Below are 14952 nucleotides of genomic sequence, written 5' to 3' on the forward strand. Positions count from 1 at the left end.
TGTTCTTTTGTCTTTGACCCACTTTGCTTTCTGGTTCCGTTATTGGATTTCCCCAGCCACTCTCTTCTCACTTGACCATGCCTGCTTCTCCTTTCTGGATCGGTTCTGCAGTCTATGGGTCTATGGCTTCAGACCTGATCTCACATACAGGGAGAAACCAGCTTCCGGTTTCCAATACAGGCAGTTCTAAAACCTCTGCTTCCTGCTACCTCTCACGTCCTCCTTTCTAAATGTGAGAGGAAAAAAAAAAAAAAAATGTGAGAGGACAGGGAAGAGAGCTTCAAGGAGAAAGTGACCAGCAGTGTTAAAACGTCTCCGATAGGGTAAATAGAATAAAGATGAATTAGCTTTGGGCATTAAGGGAATTAGCAACATAGTGAGAATGCAGATTCCAATATACTGAAGAGTGAAATTAGAATTGGAGAAAACTATTGTAACTTTTTTTTTTCTCCTAAGAAGTGTGACAGTGAAGAGAACAGAGTAAAGATTCCATTTAGGAATAATTTTATTTATTTAGTGAATCAGTAGGGGAGTTTGAGATAACACAAACGAGATAATGGGTGGAACCAGACCCCAGATAAGCAGGAGGGAGTGGAAACGGGATCACAGGCCAGAGGAGAGATTAGCCTAGATTAGAAACAAGGTTCCTTTTAAAATAATTTTTTAAATATTAAAATATCTACTTTCACTATAAAACAAAGATAGTAACATGGAAATTTTAGAAAACAGGAATGAAAACACAATAATCTTATCACCCTAACACTACGCCTACTGGCACTTTGCTGCCCTCACATTAGTTGTTATCAGTGGCTTTACTATATCAACATCGCTACCCATGGAGCTTTGCAGGTATTAACTCTTTACCGGTGAGGAAACTGAGGAAAATTAAATAATTTGGCCAAAGTCTTACAGCTAAGAAGTAGTAGCCCCAGGATTTGAAGTCACACTTCCAATTTAAGAGTCTGAGTTCTAGACTGTACTATACTTCCCATGACACTTTTCTCCTAATCATTTTTATGTAGTTGTTACAGCAAGCATAAAAATTGTCTTGACTTTTCACTTACTATTATTTAATAAATTTTTCAGTGTTATTACAGAGAACTTAAAAGATGTTTTAGTGATAAAAGCAATATTCCTTTAAGCCCATATATGCTTCCTTTTTTTTTTACATCTTTATTGGAGTATAATTGCTTTACAATGGTGTGTTAGTTTCTGCTTTATAACAAAGTGAATCAGTTGTACATATACATATGTTCCCATATCTCCTCCCTCCTGCATCTCCCTCCCTCCCGCCCTCCCTATCCCACCCCTCCAGGTGCTCACAAAGCACTGAGCTGATCTCCCTGTGCTATGCAGCTGCCTCCCACTAGCTAGCTATCTTACGCTTGGTAGTGTATACCATATATGATTCTTTAGATAACTCATTCCCTCTCTTTTTGGACAATAGATTTTTTTCCAGATTTTTCTGTAAAAATAGTCTATGAACTTCTTTATGTATATGTCTTAGAATATTTCCTTAGGATAGAGTTTCAACAGAAGCTAAACGATGAATCTTTCTCTAGTTCTTGTTGCCAAATCCCTTCCTAAAAGATTGTACCACTAAGTTTTAAAAATTAATAATGATTTGTAAGGCATTGTTTTAATTCACATTTCTTTGATTTATAATGAGTTTGAAAATTGTTTCATATGTTTGTTTTCATTGTTTTGGTTTTTTTTATTCTTATATCTGGTCATCTTGCTGAACTCTGATTGGTCTTAATTGCTTATTATTTCTTTTGGATTTGCTAGGTAGACAATCATATTGACACTTTTGTCTTTCCTACTTTAATATATATAACTCTCATTTCAATTTCCTATCTCACTGCATTGCCTACGATCAATAATACAATATTGAAAAGTCGCTTTTCAGACTTTAATGGGAATGATTCTAACGGTTCACCATTAAGTATTATTTTTGCCATATCCATTCCCAGTTTGCTAAGTATGTTTAAAAGTCAGGAATAGAGCTTGAACTATGAAGAGCTTTCCCCACATTTGTTGAAATATATCTTTTTCTGAATCAATATGATTAATTTTCTAATAACAAACCATCTTCATATTTTGGGGCTAAACCCTACTTGGTTGTGATATATTATTATTATAATATATTCTAGGGTTTGATTTGCCAGTTTTTTAGTGGGGTTTTTGCATCTACGATCCCATGTAATATTGGACACAGTTTTCCTTTTTGGGTTATCTTTCTTGGAGTTTGGTATTAGGGGGATGCTAGCACATGAAAAGAATTGAGAAGACTTCCATATTTTCATTTTCTTTATGCTTGTAAGAGTTTAGATATCGTGTGCATTATCTACTTCTCGTAGGCTTAGTGGAACGCGTACAACTGAAAGGAAAAGAATAGGAGATCCCCAGCATCCTGATCAAGGGATGGGCTGGTGAAGTATTTGGTGCCCCTGAGTTCATCCAGTTTCAGAGAAGGGAAGAAGTTCATTTGGGAGAGGTCAAAACCCATTTTCAAGTATGACAGTGAGCAGAGCTCAGATGGAAATACCTCTGTGAAGAACCTGCTAAAATCAGCCTGCGAGGACACTAGCTTTTCATCAGGGTGCGCTCAGGAAACTGTCATCTCCACGAGAGGCCGTTCCAGTGTTGGGGGGAGGGGAACAGATGCATCTCATTGTAAGGACACTCATCCTGTGGTTTGAAGTTGCTGCCCAGAGTTGGCTGCAAGTGAAGGTCTGCTCTGATGGATTTATGAGACCCCATTAGGCCTTCTAATCCTGCTGGTATAGTCATTGGTATAGCAGCAATGACTGCTGGTACAGTCATTGGTATAGCAGCATTGGTATAGCAGCAATGACTGCTGGTACAGTTATTTGTATAGCAGCAAGGACCTGTATTCAGGAAAAGCCAAGAAATGGTGGCCCAAGAGGAGATTTTTGGAGTGCTCTTCAAGAACTAAAGAGTCTGGTAAAACGAGGTCCTCTCTGTGTAGACCCTTGGAAGGGCTCTTGGACAGCACTCTGGTAGAGATCAAAATCTCTCTAATGGTCATTTCTCCAAGACATCCTGATACTGTCCCTTGATTGACATTAATGCACTGACTATGGCAGAAACCTTGGGGTTATTAAGACTAAACAACTGAACCTTACAAAGTGCATTGATAAATTGTATTGAAGCCTGAAGTACAAAGAGGAGGAAGGAAGGAAAGTTTCAAAGAAAGGTTTTAAAAAGATAATATTGTCTACAATGACTAGACAGTATGTTAGGTGCTAGGGCTACAAAGATGAAAAATGATACAGTACTGGCTTTCCAAAAACCTTACAGTCTATAGACTTGAGACCAATAGACCAATGATTTTACAATGTGGTAAATGTCATGCAAAGGGATGCCTTATTTTTTTCCTCTTCTACACAAAGAGACCCTGATAGCTATTTGGGGGATGGGTAGAGGCAAAGGGGTCACCTATTTGTAAATCTTGTGAGAACCTGATAGTCATGCAAGCCCTGATACTCAAAAAAAAAAAAAAAAAAAAAAGTCACAAAGATTCATTTTGTCTGAATTTGCAAAGAGCCAATCTCTGCAGAATTCTGCGAAGTGGGTGGTTTTATTTGCCTAACGGGTTCAGGGCCTTCTGGGCAGAAAGATTGATGCCATCATTCCTAAATTTTTGCTGAGATTTTCCGAGTTAGGGATATCTATGAGCAAAACAGAGTGATCTTGACCAAGGGAGAGATCGGACCGTTATGCCAGCCCACACGGAGTTTGGAGAGTGGATGATTATGGGTCAGTGGGTCTTTAGCAGCTGAAAATGGTCTCATATCAACCTTCCTGAGTTGACTTGAATCATACTTGGTCACTGAAACCTGTCATATTGGGGACCAACTGACAAGCTGGCCAAGGGAGGTGGCGCTGCTGTGGCTGGGAACTGAGGAAGGAGGTGCTTGAGTGAGGAGGTGGTCAGTGCAGTTGGGAGTTTGATTACAGACAGAGGGCCTGAGCAGATAAGTAAAGACCGAGAACAGTAGAAGCCAGGTTTCTTACTGGTAGAGAAAAAACTTACTAATACGAAAAGGAGAAGGATAGAAGGAATCCTGTTGTGTTGGATTGTGATTGGAGGTATTGGTGGAAACTCATGGTATTATGTCTATGTCTATATCATCTATATCTATATCTATATCATTTATGTCTATATCCATGTCAATATCTAAGCTAAACATTTAACTAAACAGAGTATCATAGAATTGATATAGATGCAAATGTGTGGGGTGTGTATACACCACACATTTCCTAGCTCCATCCTCTAAGAGGATCTAGAAACAATGTTTACTTAGTAGCAATGAGCACGCCAGAACCGGGATCTTGATTTCTAAATATCATTCTCTACTAAAAGGAATCAGGACTCTTTGGGGGAATGGCTGACTCTAGGGCTGGTGTAGTACGATATGAACTTGGAACACCTTTGAGAACTATAAAGGAAGAAAGTGCTCAAAGAATAATGCAGATATGTTAAAGGGGTACAGAAACAAGCTTGAAGAAGCTCCCAGTGGCCCAAACTGTTATACTTTGAGCACTGAATAAAATTAATATTGAATAAAAGGAGAAGGGAGGGAGAGATAAATTAGGAGTTTGGGATTAACAGATACACACTGCCATATATAAAATAGATGAACAACAAGGACCTACTGTATAGCACAGGGAGCTATATTCAATATCTTGTAATAAACTATGGAAAAAAATTGAAAAAAATAACCAAATCACTTTGCTGTAAACTGGAAACTAACACAATATTGTAAATGAACTGTACTTCAATTAAGAAATTACCATTGAATAAAACAGAAATCCATGAGCCCATACTGATATAAATACATGAGTGATTGAAAAAATAGCAAGAAAAAAATAATTCCTTGCAGTATAGCACAGATGGAATGATGGAATTAGAAAGTCACCATTTGGCAACCGTCATAGTAGTAATGATTTAGGTCAGAGTCATCAGTGGATATTAAAACAGTAGGTAAAAGTTTAGTGAGGAACTGGATATTTACACAGAATAATTTTTTAAATTGATGCATAGTTGATTTACAATGTTGTGTTAATCTCTGCCGTACAGCAATGTGATTCAGTTACACATATAAATCTTTTTTATATTCTTTTCCAGTACGTTTATCACAGGATATTGAATATAGTTCCCTGTGCTTTACAGTAGGACCTTGTTGTTTATCCATTACCTAGAATAATTATTGATTACAAACTTTACAGTGGAGAAACCTAGCTGGCTTTACCTTCCTTTAGTGATCAAAGTTAACACTAATAGGACAAATTGACAGTGTGGGCTTCCTGGTAGAAAAACACAGCATTGTTTCTCTGATAGCCCTGACAAAAATGTATAACTTTCATCATAAGAGAACACTAGTCAAACCCAAACTGAGGATCATTTAACAAAATAACTGACCTATACTCAAAAATTGTCAAGGTCATAAAAGACAAGAGAACATTAGGAACTGTTCCTGACCAAAGAAGACAGAACAGACATGACAAGTAAATGCTATGCATGTGTGCTGGTTACTGAGGCACTTGGATTCTGACTACCCTCAAGAGGACCTGCTGGGTGGGGGTCTGGGCCGGGGTCAGGGGTGGCGGGAAGAGTGTAGCCGGTTGACAGCCTCCACCTGCTGCCCCATGAATCCCCTGCAGCATTCCTTCACCAGGCCACACTCCCCAGGACAGAGCAAGGCAGGGACTCTAGAACTGAACTTGTTTGGCCAACACAGATTCCTTTAATGGGAAACGTAGTCTCAGAGACCACACACTGGCCTGGCCAAAGTGTTCTCAGAACTGTGCTGTGGCCTGAAGCCCTTCTTAATACTTCCTTCCTGCTCTCCCTTCACAGGTGACATGGTCTGAAAGCTCTCCCTGCCTACCCTCCGCCTCTCCCTTCATCTTTCACAGGTGTTTCCCTTCATAAATCTCTTGTATGGCTAATGGGGGTGTCTGGTTTTCAGAGGAACCAAGCACTCACGCTGTGACCTTGGATATACTCCTTTTTCTAGAAAGGACTGTACTGGGGCAACTGGTGATATTTGAATGTGGTCCTTATATTAGATACTAGAATTATATCCATGCTAATTTCCTGACTTTTGTGGCCTGTAATTGTTGTTGTTTTTTTCTTAAGATAATAAACCATGAGGAAAAAGAAAATAAAAGAGGACACAACAGTTTAAAAATTTCAATAAATTTTAGAAAATAAGAAGATGGAGACATGGCCACTGATTTTGCAGGGGGAAATGAAATATGAGGGAAATCAGGTGGTAATTTCCACCAGAAATGATCCCATTTGCCTGGTATAATCCCTGAGAAGCTCAGCCCGTGGAAGAAGATGTAGTAAAACTTGGATCTGAAAACTGAAGGATTGGTTGAAGGTCCAAATTCAGTGTTGCTGGGTTTCCAGTTCCCCTCCTCCATTTTGTGCTCCCATGATTCCCACCTCTCTCCACCAGCTCCCACTCCGTTCTACCAAAACTGTGGATTTATTTTCCCAAAGTGCCTTTTGGAGTCAAAAGACTCCAAGCCAAAGATAAGGCAGGAGGGCAGCTCCAGGCTGAAAATGGGACGTTAGTAAGTAAAAGTGTAGTTTCTGTAGTGCAGTTTCCCTAGCTTCCTCTCCCAGTGGGCCCTTCAAGGGCCAGCAGCTGGGGGTAAAGCCCACCCTCTCACCAGTAGGCAGTGACTAGAGAGACAGGAGGGCATGACGGATAAGAGTAGAGACTCAGAAGCCAGCCTACTTGGGCTCAGATATCTGCCAATATATGAGCAGTGTAACCCTGTTACTCAACCTCTCTGTGCCTCAGTTTGCTTATGAGGGAGATGATAATAGTACCTACCTTGTGGAAACCATTATGAGTATTAAATGAAATAATACATAGGAAGCCCTTAGAATGGTATCCAGCCTATGTGATGTGCTTTATTATTGTCAGTTATTATTACCATTATTATTAGCCTCTGGAAATTCTGAATAGCCTAGAGGAAAAAAAAAATTTATAGGGGGACTCTACCAAAATAAAGGCTGCCTCATTAACTGATCATCTTATAGGAAAGCCTGAGAGTCAACAAGCCCTGTAACACACGGAACTCCATAATCATCTCTGTGGAGTCTTAAACTTTGTGATGATCAGATGCCAGCTTGAAGAGAGGGGCCGAAACAAGCTAACAGAAACCCCAGAGAGAACAGGGGAAGTGTAAGCACACAGGAAAGTTATTTGAGAGACAAAAGATGTTGCATTCGTAAGACAAGATCGGAACTTTTAAAAGAACAGCCAGAAACTAACACAACATTGTAAAGCAACTATACTCCAATAAAAATTAATAAGAAATAAAAATAATAAAAAGAAAAGAACAGCCAGAGAAGAAGAGACGACATTTTAGAACTTAAATATACGTTATTTAGAGAGTCTAAATAAACATTCAGTAGAGGATTGAAGGATGAAATCAAAGACATTTCCGAGACATTAAAACAAATGCCCTTGAGGTAAAAGGAAAAAGACTCAGAAAAGATCATTGTTCCCTTTCTCGGGTTAAGGGGTCCCTAGGATCAGCAGAGGTCCCCCCTTTAGAGCTCAGGAAGTAGAACTTAAGGTGACCGTTAAAGTTGCTCTTAAGTTCCGTCCTCGCTGTGCATATACTTGATTCTCATTCTTACTTCTAGGGCTCTTGCAGCTGTTTCCCTTCTATTTGATACTGTTTATAGATTTTTTGAAAGCCTCCATTGCTTCCTTTTGCGTAATAAAGCAGTACGCAGTAAAATATTGAGAAAACAGTGCAAAGAAGAAAATAAAAGCACATGGAATCTCACCACTCAGAAATGGCGATCACAACTAACAAATTTTTGTCTATGGTGTTCTGTGCATATTGCAGATAGAGACGTGATTCTTTGAATTTGTACGATGCAAATTTACGTCTTTGTTTTAAAGTCATGAACATTTTCCTATACCATTAAAATGATGTATATACATCATTTTAAATGATTCCACGATAGCATATCTTTTGAAGGTACCATATTTTATTTAACCATTTGCCTGTTGTTGCGTATTTAGTGTGTTTATATCTATATAAATAAAACAAAAGTTCATTCCGTTTGTCTCTCTCTTTTTTTTTTTTTGCGGTACGCGGGCCTGTCACTGTTGTGGCCTCTCCCGTTGCAAAGCACAGGCTCCGGACGCCCAGGCTCAGCGGCCATGGCTCACGGGCCCAGCCGCTCCATGGCATGTGGGATCTTCCCGGACCGGGGCACGAACCCGTGTCCCCTGCATCGGCAGGCGGACTCTCAACCACTGCGCCACCAGGGAAGCCCCTGTTTGTCTCTTACTGGACCACATGAAAAATTACACAACAGATTTTCACCAAACTTGGGAAGCATGCTTGGGATAGCCAGATTCAAAGTGTAGGCTATGAAGAATAGTGTATATCCATGTTGTGGAGCTTGATGGAGAAATAATAGGGGAGGGAAAATAATTTTCCCTCTGCCTTTCTGAGTTCTTGGCTGAGACTTCCTGTGACAAAAGACAGATTAACAAGAGAAAAGCAAACACATTTATTAACACGTATACCTCATGTATACATGGAAGATACCCAGGAAAACTGAGTAAGTCCCAAGATGGCCCAAGTCACCACCTTAAATACCATCTTTAGCTACAGACAAAGAAGGATGTTGGGGGACTTCCCTGGCGGTCCAGTGGTTAAGACTTCATCTTCCAATGCAGGGGGTGCAGGTTCGATCCCAGATCGAGGAGCTAAGATCCCGCATGCCTTGAGGCCAAAAAACCAAAAACATAAAACAGATGCAGTATTGTAACAAATTCAATAAACACTTTAAAAATGGCCCACATCAAAAAAAAAAATCTTATAAAAAAAATAGGATGTTGACAGAGAACTATATTAACCACAATGGAAAAGAATATTAAAAAAATAACTGAATCACTTTGCTGTACAGCAGAAATTAACACAACATTGTAAATCAACTATACTTCAACAAAAGAAGAAAACTCATCTAACTATGAAAAAAAAAAAAAAGATGTTGGGGCGAAAAGAAGGCCAGCTATGGGAGGTTACCACGGAAAGCATGGTAAACAAGGGTAAGGATTATTATGCAGATTACATCAGTGCCTTCTCCATTGATAAGAGTTCCTGGACATTTAGAGTCAACCTTCTCTTCCTAGTACAGAGAGGGAAACACCTTTACAAGCGATTTCCTTTGTAAAATGTACATGTCCCTTACAAAAGGGTAACTTCTACTCTGTTTTCAGAGCTTCTGCTGTTTCTTAAAATAATTGGTTGAAAACAATCCTTATGCCAAAGAGGCATATTTGGGGGTGGCAAATTCTGCTATCCTTCACATCTCAAATTGATGAACAGGCATCCTTGAAAAGAACTGAAATAAAAAGAGATAAAAAGAGATCCGTGACTGGAGCGAGACTTGTCACACATAACATGACACTGTAGATAGAAATCAGACATAATGGCTTCCATCTTTGTGTCCCCAATCAAATGGCCTGAGAACATCCAAACCTGATTACAGCTACTGATTTGGAATCAAATTGCTTTTCAAGTAGGCAACTCGATGAGGAATACCAAAGGCATTTCTGTCCAACAGAATGTTTACAGTGATAGAAACCTGGAATATCCAATGTCAAACACTTGGAAAGTCAGCAGATGACGGACAAGTAAAGTCATCTTCCTTCCATCTCTCTCATCAGGTAGCACCTGGCGAGTAGCTGCCCTGGGTACCCCCAGCCTTAGGAATTAGTCTTTTTTCTTTTTAACTTTTTATTTTATATTGGAGTATAGTTGATTAACAAGGTTGTGATATATCGTTTCAGGTGTAGAGCAAACTGATTCAGTTATGTATATGCATGTATCTATTCTTTTTCAAATTCTTTTCCCATTTAGGCTGTTACATAATATTGAACAAGAGTTCCCTGTGCTATACAGTAGGTCCTTGTTGGTTATACATTTTAAATAGAGCAGTGTGTACATGTTAATCCCAAACTCCCTAACTATCCCTTCCCCCGACCCTTCCCCCTGGTAACCATAAGTTTGTTCTTTAACTCTGCAAGTCTGTTTCCATTTTGTAAATAAGTTCATTTGTATCATTTCTTTTTAGATTCCTTTCTCTTTCTCTTTCTCTGTCTGACTTACTTCACTCAGTATGACAATCTCTAGGTCCACCCATGTCGCTGCAAATGGCATGATTTCATTCCTTTTAATGGCTGAGTAATATTCCATTGTATATATGTACCACATCTCCATTCCTTATGAGTTAATCTTTACATTAAATATTTAAAAGAATGGCTGGAGCTTCTATAACATGTATAGCAAGAGAGACTTTATGTTCCCTGATATCTCTGAGATTTCTTACCATCTCCAGCTGAATTAAAAATCACTTGTATCTCAAAAAACAAACACACAAACAAATAAATAAAATAAAAAACAAACAAAAAGAAATTTTAAAAAAATCACTTGCATCCCTCCTCTCTTTTCCCCACCCTGGTTCAGCTCAAGTTAGAGCACAGCCCCTTTCCTTTTTAACCTAAGGTTCTTCTCCCATTGTGTAGTTGTGTAAGTAGCATTTACCCAAGGTTTGGCATTAAGGTTGGACTGCTTGTGACTGGCCAGTTTCGCATCTTGGGCCCCCCGGCCTCTGACCTTGTTGCTAGATCATTCCCTTCTCCCACCTCTTTCTCAGTCTTTCTCTCATCTCTCTTAATCCTTCTTTAGTCTATCCCATCAAGACTTCATATTTTCTCCCATTTTTTAGCAAAGCAATTAACTTCTCTGTCTGACCATGTCTATGGGCTTCCTCTTTTGTACACAGAGGTGTCATCAAGATACTCTCTTAATCTCTTTTTTTCTATCAATCAATCAATTAATTAATTTTTGGCTGTGTTGGGTTTTTGTTGCTGTGCACGGGCTTTCTCTGCTTGTGGAGAGCGGGGGCTACTCTTTGTAGCAGTGCACAGGCTTCTCATTGCTGTAGCTTCTCTTGTTGTGGAGCACGAATTTTAGGTGCACAGGCTTCAGTAGTTGTGGCACGTTGGCTCAGTAGTTGTGGCACGTGGGCTCAATAGTTGTGGTGCACAGGATTTGTTGCTCTGTGGCATGTGGGATCTTCCTGGACCAGGGCTCTAACCCATGTCCCCTGCATTGGCAGGTGGATTCTTAGCCACTGAGCCACCAGGGAAGTCCTTACTCTCTTAATCCTTGATGGTTCTCCCTCTAAGAGGAATTCCTCAGTTAACATTTAACATAATAAAAAACTTTCACCTACCCACCTATATCCATCTTCTTTATTGTCATCCAGTCATCCCTCATTTGTCTAATTAATCCATCCCCCTGCCAACACCTACACATTCATCCATTCACCCAGCTCTCAGCCTCTCTGCTTTTCACTGATTTCCTCCATCCTCCTCCAGAGACCTAGAACATTCTGTATGGGAAGTTTCTTTCTCTCGGTTTTTTAAAGAGAAACTTATGCTTTGCAGAAATAACTATCAGCTGCCTTGAAATGATAAACGGGAAATAGATAAGAGGTGCATTGCTGGGAATGAACTTATAATCTTTACCTGGGCAAGGGAAGGGCAGATAAGACCCAAATTAGAATTAAGTGAACAAAGCCAAGTGAGGTTTGGGCCATTCACTGAAGAAGCATGGCCAGGGGTGACATGTTCGCATATATCAAAAGTTAGGGTGGGCTTCCCTGGTGGCGCAGTGGTTGAGAGTCCGCCTGCCGATGCAGGGGACACGGGTTCGTGCCCCGGTCCGGGAAGATCCCACATGCCGCAGAGCGGCTGGGCCCATGAGCCATGGCCGCTGAGCCTGCGCGTCCGGAGCCCGTGCTCCGCAACGGGAGAGGCCACAACAGTAAGAGGCCCACGTACCGCAAAAAAAAAAAAGTTAGGGTGTTGGTGAAATACACCCACAGTGCAAACACACCCACACCCACTCAGAAATACTTAATACTTTGAGTTTAGCTTGAATTCAGCCACACTCTCATTGTACTGATGACAATAGGACAGCCGATAATTAACCTGTGAACTATGACGGGATTATTTCTGAAAGTTGAATCCCTCAGCATGTTGCAGAGGTCCTATAATTGATGGATCACTAATAATGCTGCACTGTGAAAAAAAAAGGTATGCTTGAATATATGTAGCATCTAACGTTTATATTATACATCAGGATTGTCTTAGATTTGCTAATTGTTCTTACTACTTTTCTTAATTGTGTTAAGTAGTTGAAAGTAACTTTTTAGCATTAGATACATAGGCCAAATTTGAAATACATTCCATTCTTCAAAACACTACCCCTGGACCTGACAATGACCAATTATTGCTTTTTTTCTCTTTAGGCAGGGAAAGTTCTTCCGATTGGATACAGAGCTGCAAACTGCTTGACTGAAAAACTTCCCAGGGTGAGTGTTTTCAAAATGCATTTGTGTGTGGGGCTTCCCTGGTGGTGCAGTGGTTGAGAGTCCGCCTGCCGATGCAGGGGACACGGGTTCGTGCCCCGGTCCGGGAAGATCCCACATGCCGCGGGGCGGCTGGGTCCGTAAGCCATGGCCGCTGAGCCTGGGCGTCCGGAGCCTGTGCTTTGCAACGGGAGAGGCCACAACAGTGAGAGGCCCGTGTACTGCAAAAAAAAAAAAAAAAAAATGCATTTGTGTGAACATAAGATAAACAACGCTCAGCATTCCTTCTGAGAGTTGCATAAATTTAATGTGGTCAATTTGGATTATTTTTACTGTATTTTGGGGCCTTCTATTGAGGAGGTGAGGAAGTGAAAATTCCAGGCTTACAATTTCCAGCTCTACAAAAACTACAGGAGATTCCATTTATTTCGATGGGAAATAGTCATTTATGGTATGCTTCCTAACCTGGATACTTCTCGGCTGTTTTCTAAATATAACTTTTAAAATATGTTGTTTATTTCTATTAAAAAATTTTCAGGATGTTTCATTTTTTGGAGCTGTAGATCCCCAGGTACTGATTAAACTCATGTAATGAAGGCTGTTCATTGATGGGTATAGATCAGTCTTGCTAATATCTAATCGACTGTACTTAATACTTCTATTTTCTTCTCTCCCTGTTGGTAGCTAGTGACCCCACCTGAAGCAAAAAAATTTTTCAACTTCAGATATCCACCTGCTGGAGCCGAAAGAGTATTTTACGGCAGAGCAAATGATCCCCAAATTGCACCTTCTTTGACACATGGAATCAGATCTAAAATTTCAACACCGGTAACTTCTTTTCTATTTTTCCCTGTACATTATTCACTTACCAAGGTGAAAATGAACAAATGAGGTATTAGTGAAATATCTCCTTCCCACTCTTAATCTTGGGCAGTGAAAAAAATTCAAGCAGCCGCAGCCAGGAGGGTGAGTGTAGAAAAGTCAATGGTTTAAGCCACAGACTAATATTCTCCCCTCAGATAATAAAAGCCAAGCTGCACTTAATTTTCTCACAGTAAAGAGAAGTGCTGTCAAGGTTTGTTAAAGCATGGTAGGGACAAAGGCTGGGTGATATTGCTGGAGATGCTAAGAGTGCTTGTACATGCATTGCGTGCACGCAGGGTCCCGGTGTTCCCTGCTACAGATTGAATGGACAGCCAAGGGTCAGAAGACCTGATCTTATACCTGGAGGGAGCTGGTGGGAATCACGTGGCTCTTGCACTTGTCATTCCTACTTTTCTGGAACCTTGGAGTCGAGTAACCAGGGAGTTGCCCTCATAAATGCTTTAGCTCCAATGAAAAGTCATGGTTAGACATGTCTAAGCTGCGTAACCCCAATTCTGATGGTTCATTTGAAGGGGAGCCAAGACAACGATCATGAAATGTTTTCCCACAATCATATTGTCTTCTCCCCAGCTATTGAGTTTCAGTGTTCAGACTTTTTTCCTGTTTTTGGTTGTTACACCTTTGCTTTGTATGATTTCTTTAGGCAAAGGTACTGATCAACCCACAGCCTATTACAACCTTTCAACAGAAAATGAAAGATAAGAAGGAATCAGTATATTTTAGCAATCAACGGGCACCGTTAGGAAAATCTCATGACCAGACGCCAGGATTACCTAAAGGCCTGGATATACTCAACACGACATTTGGGACGGCAGTCATCAAAGGTAGTGAAAATAAAGGGTGGGGAAGGAGTGATAAAATGTCTTCTTAGAAAATGGGATTAAATATCCTGTTGGGATTTATTTAGTGCTGGTGTAAATGTTGATCCCAGAATGAAAGATGGGAATCATAGCAAGAAAGTTACTCTCAGACCCAGAAGCCTTAGAGTTGATGTATGTCAAGGCAGTAAGAGTTCAGGGTTTGGAGAGGAGATTCAGGGAGCAGAGTAGAGATGGTGTAAAGACAGGAAAAAGACTCCGGGAAGTTGATCTTGGGACCAGCTGTGAGGGTTGCTATCTCTTTCCCCTGGACATCTATTTGTGTGTTTTATTTCCACCAAAGCCTCTAATGTGTTCATAACTCTTAATTCTTTTTAAAAAATTTTTTGTATTGAAGTATAGTTGATGTACAATGTTGTGTAAATTTCTGCTGTACAGCAAAGTGACTCAGTAATACACATATATACATAATTTTTTGTATTCTTCTCCATGATGGTTTATCCCAAGATATTAAATATAGTTCCCTGTGCTATACAGTAGGACCGTATTGTTTATCCATTCTATATATACCAGTTTGCAACTGCTAGCCCCAAACTCCCCATCCATCCCTCCTCCACCCACCCTCTCCCTTGGCAACCACCAGTTTGTTCTCTACGTCTGTGCTTAACTCTTTATGAAATTCTGTTTCATACAAAGACCACAAAACAGATGTTAGGTAAATGCTGTGTACAACACTCATTCATGAAGATCCATGATGTGTACACTTGCTTATTAACCTAACAGGCAGTATCA

At 40.2% G+C, this 14952-nt stretch overlaps 1 protein-coding gene across 1 annotated transcript in view; it reads left to right on the plus strand.

Annotated features, from left to right (window-relative positions):
* Nucleotides 1-14952, plus strand: part of EFHB (EF-hand domain family member B) — a gene marked incomplete at its 5' end in the record, with an annotated part of 49459 nt that overhangs the window by 2582 nt on the left and 31925 nt on the right. The window contains 3 exon segments of the mRNA XM_082655598.1: nt 12398-12460; nt 13142-13285; nt 13986-14166. Of these exon segments, the coding sequence (XP_082511724.1) occupies nt 12398-12460; nt 13142-13285; nt 13986-14166 (388 nt within the window).

This window comes from Grampus griseus (genome assembly GCF_964374135.1).
Source record: "Grampus griseus genome assembly, chromosome: 5".
NCBI lineage: Eukaryota > Metazoa > Chordata > Mammalia > Artiodactyla > Delphinidae > Grampus > Grampus griseus.